This window comes from Miscanthus floridulus, chromosome 5, assembly GCF_019320115.1.
Source record: "Miscanthus floridulus cultivar M001 chromosome 5, ASM1932011v1, whole genome shotgun sequence".
Lineage (NCBI taxonomy): Eukaryota > Viridiplantae > Streptophyta > Magnoliopsida > Poales > Poaceae > Miscanthus > Miscanthus floridulus.
Genome location: NC_089584.1, coordinates 7631341 through 7648722, shown reverse-complemented (window position 1 = coordinate 7648722; position 17382 = coordinate 7631341). Strand labels below are relative to the sequence as shown.

At 48.3% G+C, this 17382-nt stretch overlaps 1 protein-coding gene across 3 annotated transcripts; it reads left to right on the top strand.

Moving 5' to 3' along the window:
• The first annotated feature begins 3828 nt into the window (after positions 1 to 3828).
• LOC136449445 (cytochrome P450 90D2-like) lies at positions 3829 to 12598 on the top strand. Of its 3 annotated transcripts, none has more exons than XM_066449472.1 (8): positions 3829 to 4317; positions 4434 to 4773; positions 6056 to 6208; positions 6351 to 6626; positions 7624 to 7713; positions 7867 to 8052; positions 8629 to 8750; positions 12228 to 12365. In XM_066449472.1, exons 1-8 carry the CDS (start codon positions 4028 to 4030, stop codon positions 12274 to 12276), a joined length of 1506 nt encoding a protein of 501 aa, XP_066305569.1. In that variant the 5' UTR covers positions 3829 to 4027; the 3' UTR covers positions 12277 to 12365. The 3 variants fall into 3 exon arrangements, with proteins under 3 accessions (XP_066305569.1, XP_066305567.1, XP_066305568.1); XM_066449470.1 differs by having other exon boundaries at positions 3832 to 4317; positions 12347 to 12598; XM_066449471.1 differs by having other exon boundaries at positions 3835 to 4317; positions 6059 to 6208; positions 12347 to 12598.
• The last annotated feature ends 4784 nt before the right edge of the window (positions 12599 to 17382 follow it).

The following is a 17382-nucleotide window of genomic DNA, read 5'->3' as shown; positions in this document are numbered from 1 at the left end:
TCGGAGCGAGGTGCGTCCAAGCTGTAGAGTCGACCACAGGATCGTTGTCGTCTTCGTCTTGCAGAAACCTATACTACACACTGTAGCACGAAGGCTGTAGATGGTTGGCCGCATCTGTCATTTAATTTTGTTGGTGCCCGGAAAGCGTTAGGGCCACACGAAAACACTAATAAATCTATCGATCGTATCTAAATCGAATGCCCACTCGCCGCAGAATCGACAAAAATGTTGCTGACTCATATCCTACAGACTACATACTCCTACCTAAAGAGGTCAATGTAAACCCAAATTGTAAATCCTTGTTCCTGGACGTGTAATGATGGGCGCGGTATCATAGAGGAGGGAAGTTGCCTAGGAGTAACGATTTTATATTTTAATAATGATATGAAAAAATGTTTATCCAGCCGAAAGGGGGTGTAATGATTTGCCTTACCTCCATTTCTTTACGTTTGTTCGATCTTACTGTTCTCATTGCATCAGATTCTTCATGGGTCCGTATACTCGCCTGCTTTCCTTCCTGATTATGTATGTACGTAGGAGTATGTCTCTAATGCGGTTTGATTGTATATATGCAATAATGCAATCAACCGCAAAGCCGCCTCAATCAAATTAGACCCCCAGCCGGCAGCCGGCAGCCGACTACTCCATGATGACTGCGCATCACTCCTTGCGTTTCGTTTCGGGCTTTCGGCTTCGGCATGGAGCTGTATGTCATGGCTTTAGTTCCATTCTCTCTCTGTTACATATACTCCCTCTGCCCCACAAAGAAATATATTATAGAATCTATATAACAAATTAAAGATCAAGCAAAATGACTCTCAAAAGTACTAGTGGATAATTCACAGTATCAAACAATGTTTACTGTCTTTTTTTTTTTGAGTAAATTCTGCATCCTATATCATCTTTCTGTTTTTTGAGACAATCTGAGTGCTATAGGATCTTCCCCTTTTTTTTGACAAATTCTAAATGCTATAGGATCTTTTTTTCGTGGGGTGGAGGCAGTCGGTGTAAAGAATATACTCCTATCTCTGTTTGTTTGATAGACCAAAGACATGCAGCCTGTTCGGCTGGTGCTGATACGATCGTATACGATCGTGGATTATTACTGTTGGCTGGTTTGGTGTGAGAGAAAAATACTATTCTGGCTGAAAATTTACGATCGTTGACGACCAAGTGAACAGGCTGATAATGGCATATGGACCCTACGATGATGTTAGTGGGCCAGTCTACGAACCCACATATAGATTTAATTCTGTGGATTGCTCATGGCAACCTATAAAATGAAGCTTATATATAGGTTTGCAGACTGGTAATGATGGTGCCATGGTTATAAAAAAAACTCGGCCTACGGTGGGCAGACAGCCCCCGCAATTTTGTGCTTAAGGAAGAAGACCTTCTCACGCAGGCCGAGAAAACCTCCGAACATCGTGTCCCGCCCTTACACAGGGGCCCGTTACCCTGTGAGTGGGCCGGTCCGTTGCCTGTGCTTTAGGAAAGTCAAGACAGACGAGGGGATTTTTTTTGGTGGATACCGGAAATTCTGTCCACAGCAGGCCTTGAACTCCGATCGACAGGCAGAGGCCTTAAGCCTCACCTCCTGGCCAGTCGTGCCGAAGCTCATAACTGGGGGGATGTGAATGTTAGTAAGCAGTAGCTTTGGATTGGCACGGGTGTGCCTTATCCACCACTTGTTATATTGATACTATCAACGAGTCGGCAGCCTATACGAAGAAAAGGACATGACATACAAGATCAACTCGAAGGAATTGGGCACCACATGAGTCCCCATTAGCTAACCCCTGAACAAATGCTACACTATGTTTTCTACTACGACTAGATAGCGAGACCAAGGTTATCTCCGACTCTGCGAGCAGTAGTCCCTCCGTCAAAGTAACTATGAATCTCGTTTTTCGAGAAATGATTTTTTTAAAAAATTTAACTATATACACACGCACTAATACTAAAATTTATGTGATAAGTATCTTTAGATTTATAGTGAAATATATTTTTATAGTAAATATATTAAGAGTACAAATGTTCATAATATTTTCTATAAATCTAACCAATTTAAATAAATTTGATTTCTCAAAAAGTAAGATAAACACTTATTTTAGGCGGAGAGAACGGTGGATCAAGTGATGTGAGGATTTTCTTTTATAAGGGCAGCCGCAATGAATGACTCATATGCTAACTCTTAGCATTTTTTATATTTTAATAGAAGAGAGAGAAAAGTTAGCTCTTGGAGCTAGACTTAGTACACATATTTCAAGATCATGTGAGAGTGTTATGTGAATCTAATCATACTATGATCTATTGCTAAGAGCCGGTACTACTAGATATGTTGACTGGAGCCCGTAACTGATTCTTCCGAGAAAAAGAAAAAAGTTGAAATCCAGAAGAAAAGGTGCGGATAGGGATGGGTTCTGATTGGCCTCGTTCATTCGAAGGAATTCTAGAAAAATCTATAAGAAAAAAATATGACTCTGAATAAAAAAAAAAAGAAACAGATCCAGTCCAGTTTAAGGACACGCGAAACTGGCGACCATTGCAGCCGCAAGTCTTTTTTTCAAAACCGAACGTGCGCGCAGATTTGTCTTGGTCGTGGGGCGTACGGAGTACGTACGGGGAGGCTGTCACTGACTCACTGTGGGAGGCCAGCTCTGTACTCCTACGTGCTCCTAGCTGTCTCGGAGTAGCTAGGAGAGCTGCCATAGTATTGGGGCAAGTTTTTTCACTCTCTCTTCGTCACATCAAATCTTTGGATATATATATAGAGTATTAAATATAAATAAAAAAATAACTAATTACATAGTTTGATTGTAAATTACGAGACGAATCTTTTGAGCCTAGTTAGGTCATGATTGGACAATAATTGTCAAATACAAACGAAAGTGCTATAGTGTTAAATACTGATTTCTAACCTCAATCTAAACCAGGCCTAGCTAATTTTGAATGATTTTAATAATTCAATAGTGTTACCTGACAAAGAATAAGCTGAAAAAAAAACTCGAAAACCTGACCAGCCAAACGCCTCTTTTTTGGTGGCTGATGTACAGGCTGCACAGCTTAGCCCAGACTCACCCTATTCAAGGAGTTGTTTGTTGGTCTCGTCTCCCGGCGCCAAAAATCCCCGTCACTGCACCGCACCGCACTGGATTATGGATGTGCTTGCTACCGGCTACCCCCGGATTGACCACCATTATCAAACATTCGAGGCGGCTCTTTTTCAAAACCAACTCAACTCTATCCAGCTAGTATTCGTGAATTTCACCTGGTTTTTTTCGAATACAATGAAGTTTCAGTTTTCAAATAGTACTACTAGTATGTACGTATGTACCTTTGGTGTCGTGAGGATACTGCGGCAGTACTGTTTCTAGGAGTTTTTCTGGTATTGGTCAATCATCAAATAAAAATAGGTGTCCTTGTCATGGCCTTTTTTTATGGGTGTGGGCCCCCCTGGGCTCTTGTGCACGAGGAGCTGAGCAGTCTCGCTCACCTCATCTCTGCTCGGGACTCTCACCTGGCTTCGCAAAAACAACGGTGCCCGGCTGCCCCTGCCACGACACACAATCAATAGACGTGGGGACTATACACAAGACATTTTTAAATCGCTAGAAAACATTTTAAAATTCCTATCCATCTATCGGAAAAATATATTTTAGTATCCGTCCTGCTACGACCGCTTTGAAATTGAATTCTTATAGTAGCAGTACTACAGTACGGTATATATATAATTAATTAATATAAATACCTTTTTAAAATGATTAAATCCAGGGCTCTCCTCTCTTCTCCGCTCTCCACTCTCTCTCTCTCCCCCCCTGTAGTCTGTAGTGTACTTTGCACTTGGCGATTCGATTCCATGCTTCCATTGACGCCACGCCACGCTACATATAAGTGGCGTCTGCCGTGCATCTCCTCCCTCGTCCTCGCGCAGCTTCTTCAGTCGCTCGCTAGCTCACTTCTCGCGCGCCTCGCCTCGCCTCGCCTCGGTGGGTGCAAACGCGCACAGAGATAGACAGAGCCAGCCATGTCGACCACCACCCTGCAGCTGCTTCCGTGGCCGCCGGAGCCGGCGCGCGCCGCCGTGCTGCTGCTGCCGCCCCTGCTTCTCGCGGCGGTCGTCGTCTGCCTGTGGGTGCTGCTGCCCCGCAGGCTCAGCGGCAGGGAGCGGGCCGCCGGAGGGAAGGAGCAGCAGGCGGCCCCGGCACGGCTCCCGCCCGGCAGCTTCGGGTGGCCGCTTGTCGGCGAGACGCTGGACTTCGTGTCCTGTGCCTACTCCTCCCGCCCGGAGGCCTTCGTCGACAAGCGCCGCATGCTGTAAGTGGCCTGCTTTGCACTTGCACCTGCTTCCTTGCTTGCTGCACGCACGTACGTGAGTCGTGACATGCTGGCACGGATGCTGATGGGCTGACACGCACGAGAACGGCGCGCAGGCACGGGAGCGCGGTGTTCCGGTCGCACCTGTTCGGTTCGGCGACGGTGGTGACGTCGGACGCGGAGGTGAGCCGGTTCGTGCTGCAGAGCGACGCGCGCGCCTTCGTGCCCTGGTACCCGCGGTCGCTGACGGAGCTCATGGGCAAGTCCTCCATCCTGCTCATCAACGGCAGCCTGCAGCGGCGCGTGCACGGCCTCGTCGGCGCCTTCTTCAAGTCGCCGCAGCTCAAGGCGCAGGTCACCGCCGACATGCAGCGACGCCTCGCGCCCGCGCTCGCCGACTGGAAGACTCTGGGCGCCGCCGCGCCGCCGCTCCGCCTCCAGGACCACGCCAAGACGGTACGCACGTACTAGGCCCCCCTGCCTTGCTTGCTTGTTCTACACCCCGCGCTGCACAGCCACAGCGTAATGGTTCAGGGCTTCCGACCATCCTCCATTGCCGGCGCCCGGCACCTGCCCTGCCCCTCGACTCGATCGCCCCCGTCCCTGGCTAGTAATTGAATTAGCAGCAGGAGCATCGATCGTGGAGAGGAATGGCTGGCAGTGGCATCGGCATGGCCATGGCATGGTGGCGCGCGGACCAAGGGCACGGCCGGCGCGCACACGTGCGCTGCCGTGTCACCACATGGAAGCCGCTATCCGAGGGGTGGGGGCGGGGCCGGGGGCGGCGGCCCCGTCGCTCTCACCTCCTCTCCACTCCACTCCACCGTGCCAATTTGCCATGTTGCCATGCTCCACTCCGCGTAGTCTTGGTATCCATCCGTCCGTGTGACTGTACAGTACGTGTGTGTGGGCGTGGTGGTATGGCAGTAGTAGTATCTTCAATGGAGAAGAATGGGATTGGGGGAAGTTGGGGGTGGCACACTGGCACTGCACTACTGCATACCTGTTGTTCTCCTTCTCCTCTCGTCACCCCCATTCAATTCCCCACGCGCGCGCCTTCACGCCCTGCCCTGCCCCTACCCCTACGCCTGCCCCTACCCCTGCCCCGGTGGGGGTGGAGCCTGCCGGCCAGCGCCACAAAACAAGTAAAAAAAATGTGCCTGGCAGCTTCAGCCTACAGTACAGTACAGGGCACTCCTTTCTTTCTTGCACTTGTACTGTCGAAGTGCTCATCACAATGTAGAGTAAGGTGGTGTTGGTTGCTCCTCGTAAATTTTAGTCGTTGTCCTATTAAATATTTGAACACATATATGGAGTATTAAATATAGACTAATTACGAAACTAACTATATAGTTTGTGACTAATTTGCGATATGAATCTTTTAAGTCTAAGTAGTTCATCATTTGATAATATGATGCTACAGTAACCATGTGCTAATTACGGTTAATTAGGCTTAGAAAATTTGTCTCGTGAAGTACTGACGGATTATGTAATTTATTTTTTTATTAGTATCCAAATACCACACAACTCTTAAATTTTAGTCGTCAAATCCGAACACCACCGACTAGGAGGAGCTCAGGCTGCTCGTGATGGCTTGGCTCTCAGTCTCACAGACACAGAGAGAGAGAGAGAACAGTTGAGGGAAATGGTGTTTGTGCATGTACTCCGTATGTATCTATCGATCGATCACTGTGCATGCAGTACGCAGTGAGTAATGAATGAATTGTTGTGTGGGCAGCAGATCGTGTTCGAGATCCTGGTGAAGGGTCTGATCGGGCTGGAGGCAGGCCCGGAGATGCAGCAGCTCAAGCACCAGTTCCAGGAATTCATTGTCGGCCTCATGTCCCTCCCCATCAAGCTGCCCGGGACTAGGCTCTACAGATCCCTCCAGGTACACTACACTACACAGGCTCTACCATGCTCGCTATACTGCACCTCTGTCTGCTTGGGTTTCTACTCCTATCGATCGATCACAGATTCACAGACGCTGCACTGAAGGAGCCGAATGAATGAATCTGTTGCCACTTTGCCAGGCCAAGAAGAGGATGGCCAGGCTGATACAGGGGATCATACAGGAGAAGAGGCGGCGGCGGAGGAGTCTCCTTGACTGCGGCGGCGAGGGCGAGGCCGGGCCCCCGCGCGACGCCATCGACGTGCTCATAAGCGGCGGCAGCGACGAGCTGACCGACGAGCTCATATCCGACAACATGATCGACCTGATGATCCCCGCCGAGGACTCGGTGCCCGTGCTCATCACACTCGCCGTCAAGTATCTCAGCGAGTGCCCGCTTGCTCTGCAACAACTCGAGGTATGTGACTATGCCAGTGCGTATCTCTGTATATGTCTGTTGTCTGGCAATTACTAGTCACTAGTGTAGCATTCTATATTTCCTTTTAGGATGTTTTTTTTTTCCAACGAGTTTTCCAAATGGACAGCAACCAGGCACTAGCATCCGTGTCGACTGTCGACAGAGAGATACATAGCACAAATTTGTCAAATATACCCCCCACCCACCCCACAGCAGCATAGCACAATAACTTGGCTTATAAGCCCAATTTCGCTTGGCTACCTCAGCAGTACTTTTCAGCGAACGAACAGTGTTTTCCTCTCATAACAAATCAGTATAAGCCAAATTTCAGCGAAGCGAACAGGGCCTGGTCGATAGATAGTCATCACTGGTAGTCATGGTCTGGCTCCACAAGAGGCTCTGCACCAGCGTGCCGTGATGTGCTGTGCCATCTTCTTGGTCGATAGATAGTCATGCTATATATTGCGCATTTAGTCACTTCAAATTAGACGTTGTCATGCCACCTAACCTAATTTTTGTTACCTTGCTTTTGGCGCTGGTTTGTATGATGACAAGGCTAATTTGTTCATCTAGTGCTTTTGATGGTGATGTGTGCCTGAACATGAACAGATGCACGTGCCATCAGTTGGACAAACAAAATAGGTCTATTCTCTAACATGGATATTTTCATACCGACACTAGAGGGCAAAAGGTTCCGCTACCTAGAAAGATACTACAACTCAAGCATCAATCATCCTTTGATTTACTACTTTCCATTTACAGCTCTACAGTGCTAAGTATTACTCTTCTGTCCACCTTGTTCAGATCTGATGCCACGTGAATGAAACAATGAACTCAATGAAACATCTGCTTGCGTCTTTACTGTTAGAGAACAGGGGTGCCTCTCTGTTTTGGTTTCTTTCTCTTCAGTAATAAAATAAATAGATAGAATTAGCTTCAGTGGCCATTTGCTGCAACAATTCACCAAAGAAATTGCTGGTCACTCTCACTTGGTCAGGAGGAGAACATGCAGCTCAAGAGGCGAAAAACCGACATGGGAGAGACCTTGCAGTGGACGGACTACATGTCACTGTCATTCACACAACATGTAAGTAGACCCAATTGCCCTCATGGCTCGTAAATTTCTCCGTCATCAGTGATCATGGGCTTTAGGACATATGTGCAGTGCATGCATTTTCTTCCAGTTTAACAATCAAATCTTACGTGGACAAACAAAAACATTTTTGTCATACATATATAGGTGATAACAGAGACACTACGGATGGGCAATATCATCAACGGGATCATGCGCAAGGCGGTGCGGGACGTCGAGGTGAAGGGGCACCTCATCCCCAAAGGTTGGTGCGTGTTTGTGTACTTCCGATCGGTCCACCTCGACGACAAGCGCTACGATGAGCCCTACAGGTTCAATCCATGGAGGTGGAAGGTGAGATTCAGCCCCACATTTGGTAGAGATGTTCATCCAATTGCTACTCCTTTAGGCAACACCACCATAATAGGGATTTGATGAGTGGGGCTTGTGGGTCTCCTAACATGTGGGTTAATTTACTCCTATATTATATGGGTAAGCTCATCATGGAATTGCCCTGTACTAATACCTAGTAAGGAAAATAACAGAGACCATTCACTGTCAAACCTCTGCATATTGCTGTTCTTATCATGCTCAACTTTGCTTAATTAGTTTCTGAAAATGACGGTACTCCATATTTAACATTATCAGAAATAACTTAGTTCTTATGCATTGGTCTTTCGAATAAGTACTTAATTACGCATTGGTCGAGGAAACAACTGCCTAGTTCTCTTTTTTCACTTACGAACGCTTAAAGTCTCGAATGTTAGTTACTATGCCATATATAGATAGATGAATTCTAAACCGATGATTGGTGTCGACAAGTGAAATGTTGTGGGGCTAGCTACTTGTGAAGCTTACAATAATGACCGTGATTTGATTCTTGGAAACCTCATAATGCGTTAATTTGGTCAACAACTTAATGATGAATAGGAGAAAGACACGAGCACCAGCAGCTTCACTCCTTTTGGTGGTGGGCAGAGGCTGTGCCCAGGCCTGGATCTGGCCAGGCTGGAAGCTTCCATCTTTCTCCATCACTTGGTGACCAGCTTCAGGTATGGATCAATCTCACCCGCCCATGTAACCATAGTCTATTAGCAATATTTCTTTTTGGTATGGTCCTTCAATTCCTTGCTCCGTGTTTTGTGTGTGTGTGTGTGTGTGTTTAGTTGTATGGAGGTGTGCTAGTTGTGCTCAGGTGTTGTTTTCCCTTCGTTCGTGAGTTGTGATAGTGTGCGGTGAAGATCACTACTACTGTAATGATTTTACGCAGCGGGCAAAATCGGTTTTCCGTGGCGGGCAAAGCTGTCCACCGTGGTTCAAAGGCCACGGGAAATCATGGCTTTACCGCAGCGGGCCAACTTGCCCACCACGGTTAATCGATTAACCGTGGCGGGCAGGTTAGGATGCCCGCCGCGGTTAATGGTTTGGAAAAAAAACAAAAAAACCCTAGCGAGCCCAATTGAGCCCATCGCCAAGCCCAATCGAGCCCGCTGCCAGGTGCATCGGATCTGCTGCGGATGCGCTCGCTGTCGTCATCCTTGTGTGTGGATCTTGCCGGCCTCCGCCTCCTCGTGCCGATGGAGCTCGCTGTCGTCGTCCTCGTGCGTATGGAGCCGCACCACCGGAGAGAGAGGAAGGCCCGGGATGGGCGCCACGCCCACAGGATCTGCGCTGTCGTCGATTGGGAGGGAGGGAGCCACCGCCCCGACGTGGATCCGCGACGTCTCTGCGGGTTGGGGCCGCCCCCCTCCGAGGATCCGTGCCGGCGCCGCCCAGCCGTGGATCTGCAAGGGTGTGAGTGTGAGGGACGAGATCTACCGTTGATCTGAGAGAGAAGAGAGAGGGCTCCATGCCGCATACCTCTCCTTGCGCCGGATCTGCCGCCGCCGTCGGGGCCTCCACGCCGGCCGTAGGAGGGAGAGGAAAGGATGCCGTCGGGGACTCCACCGCCATCGTCGAGGCCTCCACCACCGGCCGGAGGAGGGGAGAGGAAGAGGCGCCGTCGGGGCCTCCACCGCTGGCCGGAGGAGGGAGAGGAAGGGACGCCGTCGGGGCGTCCATCGCCGCCGTCGTTGGAGTGGGGAGGAAGAGAGTGGGGAGGAAGAGACAGAGGGAGGAAGGAAGCGACTGCGCGAGGGAGGGAGGAAGAGAGTGGGGAGGCCGGCTGCACCCAAAACCCTAAGTAGCTATATATACGTGTAGATGAATATCGGGCCAGCTTGGGCCTAATGGGCCTAGGCCTTTTCCGTGGCGGGCTTTTAACGTTGTCCGCCACGGTAAATAGATTTACCGTGGCGGACGTCTTAAGTAGCCCGCTGCGGTAAATAGGCATTTTCTGTGGCGACCAATTTAAGACGTCCGCCACGGTAAATTGATTTACCGTGGCAGGCAAAAGTGCCCGCTGCGGTAAATAAAAAATGTCCGCCGCGGTAAATCGTTAGATTAACCGCAGCGGGCAAAAATAGGTGCCCGCCGCGGAGTGCAAAAGTGCAACGCTGCGCAAAATCGTTTGTGTAGTAGTGGATGCTACACATTTAGGTCTTGTTTGGAAGGGCCCTCAACAGCTCCTCCAGTTCTTGCATCGTTTATTGATGCCTTTCTTTTCACTCTTTTTCAAATAATTTGGAAGCCAAGTGAAGCTAGTTTTTCTCTCTCCTTAAACTCCGGCTTCTCGATTTCTATAGCACGGAGTTAGAGCTGGAGCGAGAAAGAACCCAGCGAAATAGACACACTTAGTTATATGAGTTTCTTTTTGCCCATTTTCCCTAAAATACTGAATCAAGGAACTCTGGTTTAATTTTTTATCCTTCTCAATAATAATATCGCGACAAAGCTTTTACCGTCCCGGCCTTCCCATGCAGGATGGATGAGTCGGTTGATCTCGACCGACCATTAACCGAGTTTGCATTATTAGCACCTAACTAACCGCGAACTGAAAAGGTCATAGGAATCCAATAATTTGCGAATCGAGGTTTGGATCTTGCCGCTGCTGCTGCTGGCACAATGCAGTCAGATGATGATGGGGAGGCCTTAGCTAATACTCCTAGAGAGGTCCATGCATGATGCACCAACGCTGCTGTGTCGCTGTGCAATGCAAGGTCAGGCATGCATGCACGCACGAGGGACCCCTAGGGCCTACACTAGAGGACCGGGCCGGAGCCCCGCCTAGGCGTAGAGAGGGCCAGGGGGGTGTTCGTGTGGGCCACACGTGTGCCATGGCCCATGGCCGCGCGCCCAAGTACCACCAAACTCATCGTACGTGCACACACGTAACATAATAACCTCGGTCTAGCTAGGGGCGTTCCTACCACCACAGTCCTAGGAGCACGGTACTACTACTACTGCCTGCCTGTACGCGCGTGCGAGAGGCCGCACGTGTGTGTGTGCCAAGGCAAGCGGCGGTTGCCTGCGGCCACTGCTGCGTGCATGCATGCATGGCCGGCCAGGGAAGTAGTATGGGGGATGGGATGGGATGGGATGGCCTGCGGGCTGTGGCTGTGCCGCGGCTGGCGGCGGCAGGCACGACCGCACGAGACCTCCACCACCAGGCACCAGCACGTGCGGAGGGGCACCCGTGTGCAGCTACAGCGCCGGCAGCAGCAGGCACCAGGCAGCCGCACGTGTGTCGTTCGCCCCTGCGCTGCGCACGCCTCAGTGCATGGCCGGGGCTTTGGTATGGCAATGGCAGGAGAGTACTCGTACTCTACTCCTAGTCTGTTTGGTCTCGCTCGCAACCGTGTGGTCGTGTTGGCTTTGCTTCGTTTAAAATATTTTTCCATCAGACTCAGATCAGATGGGTGACATCCTTTGTGCCGGGTCCGGTGCACGAGCATGCATGATCCAGCTGCAGGGTCCAGGCATGCAGATGCAGCTGCTGGGAACGGAGCAGGGTCCTAGGTGTGCATGCCTCGACCGACGACGTGCCAGCAGGCAGCACCGCAGCAGGGTATGGCCGCCCCGGCTGTCGACCGGCATAAACACGTAGCCAACCAGCGAGCCAATAGGCCATAGCACTCTTGCATCTGATGTACGTACTCCTACTTGACTGGTCATCAACAGCATCGAGCCTGCAGTGCCTGCCTGATGAGGTCGTTTTCATGGCGATTTCGACCACCATGCATGCATGCATAATGGCAGATGGATTCGTACGGTGGTGTTGTTTGGGGTGTTTAGTTTGCGAAATAAAAATTTTTGGATGTTACATCGGATGTTTCGGAGATGTCGAAAGGGATTTTTGGATACTAATAAAAAAACTAATTACATAGCTCTCCTGGAAACTGCGGGACGAATTTATTAAGGCCTAATTAATCCATCATCAGCCCATATTAGTTACTGTAGCACTTATGACTAATCATGGACTAATTAGTCTTAAAACATTCGTCTCGCGATTTCCAATCAAACTGTGCAATTAGTTTTTTTCGTCTATATTTAATACTCTCTATATGTGTCGTAAGATTCGATGTAATAGTTTAGGATGAAAATTTTTGAAACTAAACCAAGCCTTCGCTGCATTGCATATTTGCATGGAGATGGATCGATCGATGGATGGATGGCAGGCAAATGGGAGCATTGAATTGATACCCGCCCCCCCTGCTCTGCTACGTGCTGATCTGATGGATGCTGCTTGTTGGTTGCATTGCATTTGCAGGTGGGTGGCGGAGGAGGACCACATCGTCAACTTCCCAACCGTGCGGCTCAAGCGAGGCATGCCCATCAGGCTCACCAGCAAAGACTAGCTACCTGTGCAAGTGTGTATGCATGCAGATTTCAGTCATCCCATCATATGGAGAGGCTCAGCAACTTTCTACACAAGCACTATATATAAAAATATATATACACTATCATCATCATTATATGTATATATATATAGAGCCAGGAGGACCCTCGTGTTACAAACAAAGTACCTCTGAACCGTAGATCAGAGGTAAACATCTTACTTAGATGTAGAAATTGGTTCCTCTACTTCGCCCTGGCGCTAGTTGCACCGCAGCCGCGTGGACGCCGGTGTCGTGGGAGCTCGGCGCGGTGGAGTCTAGCGTAGTGGTGGCGATGCAGAGACGACGACGGCGAAGTCAGTGGGTCTTCCCGTCGCTGGCAGCACTGTCTTTAGACCGGGTTAGGTTTAGCTGTTGGTGGGTCACGACGGCTCTGCTCAACCTCGTAGTTAGAGCTCTGATCTCCACCTCTCTTTATAGTGCTGTGCGATAGGAGGGCCAACAACCATATTAGGATTGGGACGTCCCCGATTAGGGCGTAAATCCAAGGGCCCAACAGTTGGGCCTATTGGTGGAGATCAACTAACATTCTCCCCCTTGATCTCACTATCATATTTTAATTTTATATCATTTACTTTTGTTCATTCCATTACAGATTAGCGCATAGAGCATATTTCATCGTCACGGACAATTGCCGATAGATTTAACAGCTACAACACACCACTCTGTTCTGAAATAGATACTTAATTTTGGGCCTTCTTTTGTCTAGGAATTATAGGCTTTCTCTTAAACCCATGCTAGCTACATGTTCTCTGAACACGTTGGGTGGTAAGCCTTTTGTAAGTGGATCCTGCGAGCATCTTTTCGGTACTTATATGCTCAAGACTTATGACATGATCCCGGACTTTATCTTTTACAACATAATACTTCATGTCAATGTGTTTGGCAGCACCACTTGATTTATTGTTGTGAGCATACTGTACTGTCGGATTATTATCGCAGCATAACTTAAGTGGTCTATAGATGTCGTCAACCACCTTCAAACCGGATATGAACTTCTTTAGCCAGTTCACCTGCTCCGTTGCCTCATAACACGTTACAAACTCGGCATACATTGTGGACGATGTAGTGACGATTTGCTTTGAGCTTTTTCATGAAATAGCCCCCCCTGTGAGAGTGAATACATATCCAGACGTGGATTTTTATCATCTCCCGCATAGTCAGAATCTGAATATCCCACTATATGGAGTGAATCTGATCTTCTATATGTCACCATGAGGCTTTTCGTTCCTTGCAAATAACGCAAGACTTTCTTTACCAATTTTCAGTGTTCTGTTCCAGGATTGCTCTAGAATCTGCCAAGTAACTCGGTAACAAATGCCAAATCAGGGAGTGTACATACCTCAGCATATTTCAAGTTTCCGACAGCTGAAGCATATGGAACCGTTTTTATTTGATCGATCTTATACTGGTTCCTGGGGCATTGAAAATCTCTATATCTATCGTCCTTGACTATAGGAGCAGGTGAGGGACTACATTTGTGCATACTGAATTTCTTTAAGATCTTTTCTATGTATGCCTTTTGTGACAGTCCTAATACTTCTTTACTTCTATCTCGATGAATCTCGATCCCTAGAACGAACAAAGCTTCACCAAGATCTTTCATATAAAATTTTGAGGACAAACACTTCTTTGTCACCAGTAGTAGACTGACATCACTACTAGCAAGTAAGATATCATCCACATACATGACAAGGAAGATAAACTTTCTATTCTTAAACTTTGTATAGGCACAATTGTCCTCTACATTCTCTTTAAACCCAAAATTTCTTATTGTCTGATCAAACTTCAAGTACCACTATCTTGAAGCTTGTTTTAATCCATAAATGTATTTCTTTAGGCGGCATCCCATTCGTTCTTTTCCTTCTATGACAAAACCTTTTGGTTGTGCCATATAAACATTTTTCTTCAAATCCTCGTTGAGAAATACCGTCTTTACATCCATCTAATGTAATTCTAAATCGTAATGTGGCACTAATGCTATTATGATTCTGAAGGAATCCTTACATGAGACTGGAGAAAAGGTCTCATTGTAATCAATCCCTTCTCTCTGCGTAAAGCCTTTTGCCACAAGTCACGCTTTATATCTCTCTATATTCCCTTGAGAGTCAAGTTTTATTTTGTAGACCCATTTACAACCTACTGTTTTGGCTCCTTTAGGAATTATTTTCAAGTTCCAAACTTTATTGGTATTCATATATTTTATTTCATCTTCCATGGCCTCAAGCTACTTTGATGAATGATCACTTCGCATGGCTTCTTCAAATGAGGTGGGATTATCCTCCATTTGAAATTTCTCAATGTTGTATACTTCGTAGTCAACAGGAATAGCTGATTTTCTAACTCTTTGAGACCTTCTAGGGGCCTCCACATTTGGCACTATCTTCTATTTGAGGCTGTTGTTGCTCTCCCTCATGTGTGGCAATAGATTCTACAGGATCCTGAAGAACAGATTCTTCATCGTCATTCATTGTTGCCACAGGCGGAATAACAATAGGTGCTAGCACTACAGTATCTTGCACTGTTGGTGCAGTGACAACAGGTAGTGAAAAAATGGCTCATGAATTAATGGAGTGGGCGCATACACCCACTTCTCTTCAAGGTCAATTTCTCGAGCTACCATGCTCCCCCTCATCATTTCATCCTCTAGGAAGACAATGTGTCTCGTTTCCACAAACTTTGTATGTCTGTCTGGACAGTAGAAATGAAAACCTTTTGACTTTTCTAGGTAGCCAATGAGATAGTAACTTACTGTTTTGGGATCTAGCTTCTCAATGTTTGAGTTAAATACTTTAGCTTTAGCAGGACTTTCCCACACACAAAAGTGGTTTAGTGAGTGTCGGGGATCTAATACGGGGGGACCCGATGAGGTGGAACTGATAAACCATCGAACATTGACACTCCCGATCAGACGAGAACGTTACTACATCTCTTGTCCGAAACAATAGGAGACTAGTTTCGCCTCGCCCGACCCCCGAGGGTCAGACTCCGCCTCGCCCGACCCCCGAGGGCTAGGCTTCGCCTCACCCGACGGTCGAGGGCAGGCTCCGCCTCGTCCGATGAATGAGGACAGAGGGCAGACTCCACCTCGCCCTACAAGTATGCCATGCTCCATCATAAGGATGAGCATAGGGTACGACTTGACATTTGGGTCAAACGTAGCACCAAGGACCATGCCCTACGCCGCGGTAGGAAAAGTACCGCCAAGGTACGACGGGATAGGCGCTTTAGACCATTCCAGCATTGCAGAGTCCGAACAGTATTGTAGGCACCACCTTCAACCCTCAGATACGGAACTCGACATAGACATATGACAACCACTACGGTTCAGGGAGAGACTCACGCCTTCTACAAATGACGGATGTACTGTCACCACGCCGTGGTCCCAAAGGAGCGGCGCCCGCTCCATGACCCCTTGGGCCCACCAGATCGAAGCACTCGCTTCGGCCTCTGGATGTCCTCTCCGATCGGAAAGCCTTGCCCAAGGCGCTACTTCTGACTCTGACCCCCGCATCCCTTCGACCGGGGCTCATAGGAACTAGACGACGTGCGGAGAAAGGAAGGGCAAGGCTCATAAGTCAAAACTACTATACCAGAGTCCATACCCTGCACGGAGTAGTACTCTGTAGCCATCCTAACATTCTATAGTGGCATCGACAGTGTTGTAGGTGCCTACCATTATCTGATATTCACCGGTATGGGCAACAAGGCTCGGTCAACATGAACAATAAGGCTCGGTAGCATACGCACCCTTTCCCTCTCACTTGTAAAGTCGTTCCCTTCATCTATAAAAGGGGATGTGCTTCCTCCAGCAAAGGGGACCGACTCTTGAGAGATAAGTAGAACACACATGACACGACTGACATAGCTGAGCAGCGACCAAGCTCTCGGCAACCTTTTCGATCATTCCATCAGAGACTTGGAACTCATCCCTCTCTCGACTATTTTGTACCCCTCTACTATGAACCATTTTTGGTACTTATAACATGAGCAGCAGCAGCAAACTGGACGTAGGGACATTATGTCCGAACTAGTATAATCCTTGTGTCCATTAGTGCACCATCCGGGCCTAATGCGCATCAATTATAAATTTACTTGCCGGTGTTTGTTCGAAACACCGACAGTTGGCGTGCCAGGTAGGGGCCTTTGCGCGTTCCAAATCAGGCCTCGGATGGCTAACCACGCAATCAGCTGGGTCCCGGGCGCACACGTGCGTTTCGGTGACCTAGACTTCATTATCACACTGGGAGGAAGAGTTGGCGCTGGCCCACGCGGCCATCCAGTCTCCCCCATCCGCCAACCTCAGCTACCGGAGGCTTGAGGGCCAGCCGAGCGTCTTCCTTGGACCCCAGCTGTCTAGAGAGGCCCCGCACCTAAAATGTCCTTATATGGTTTTGGTAATTGAGTGACAACCTAGGTAGGATTAATTGTGTTTATGTGAGATACATAGGATGATTAGTTCACAGGTATATATGTGTGAGCAACATATATCATGAAGGTGAAAATGGCTTGGAGATGTTGCAAAGCTCACACATGTGATGATGAAGGAGCTCATTGCATATGAGACATGACATTGAGTCTTGTGATCAAGGTGGAGAAGATCAAGACAAGACTTGGCTTGATGGACCGGTTGCAAGCATGAAGGGCAAGTCAGAGGCTTTGGAGTGATGGACCGCGTGGTGGTGAAGCTTGAGCAAGACTTGGCGCCGATGGACGAAGGCAACGGTGAAAAGCAAGTGATGTCAAGATCGATGAACCAATATGATCACGTGATGATATGAAGTGGATCATATCATTATTGATCATGTAAAGCAAGTGATGTCAAGATCAATGAACCAATATGATCACGTGATGATATGAAGCGGATTATATCATTGTTGATCATGTTGGTGCATGTGTTGCATCAACA

What these genes read in the sequence shown, in the direction of transcription:
- LOC136449445 (XM_066449470.1), top strand. Translation starts at nt 4,028, where the DNA reads ATGTCGACCACCACCCTGCAGCTGCTTCCGTGGCCGCCGGAGCCGGCG. An exon ending in GTCGACAAGCGCCGCATGCT is followed by an intron (nt 4,318 to 4,433) that starts GTAAGTGGCCTG and finishes AACGGCGCGCAG; the next exon opens with GCACGGGAGCGCGGTGTTCC. An exon ending in GGCTCTACAGATCCCTCCAG is followed by an intron (nt 6,209 to 6,350) that starts GTACACTACACT and finishes CCACTTTGCCAG; the next exon opens with GCCAAGAAGAGGATGGCCAG.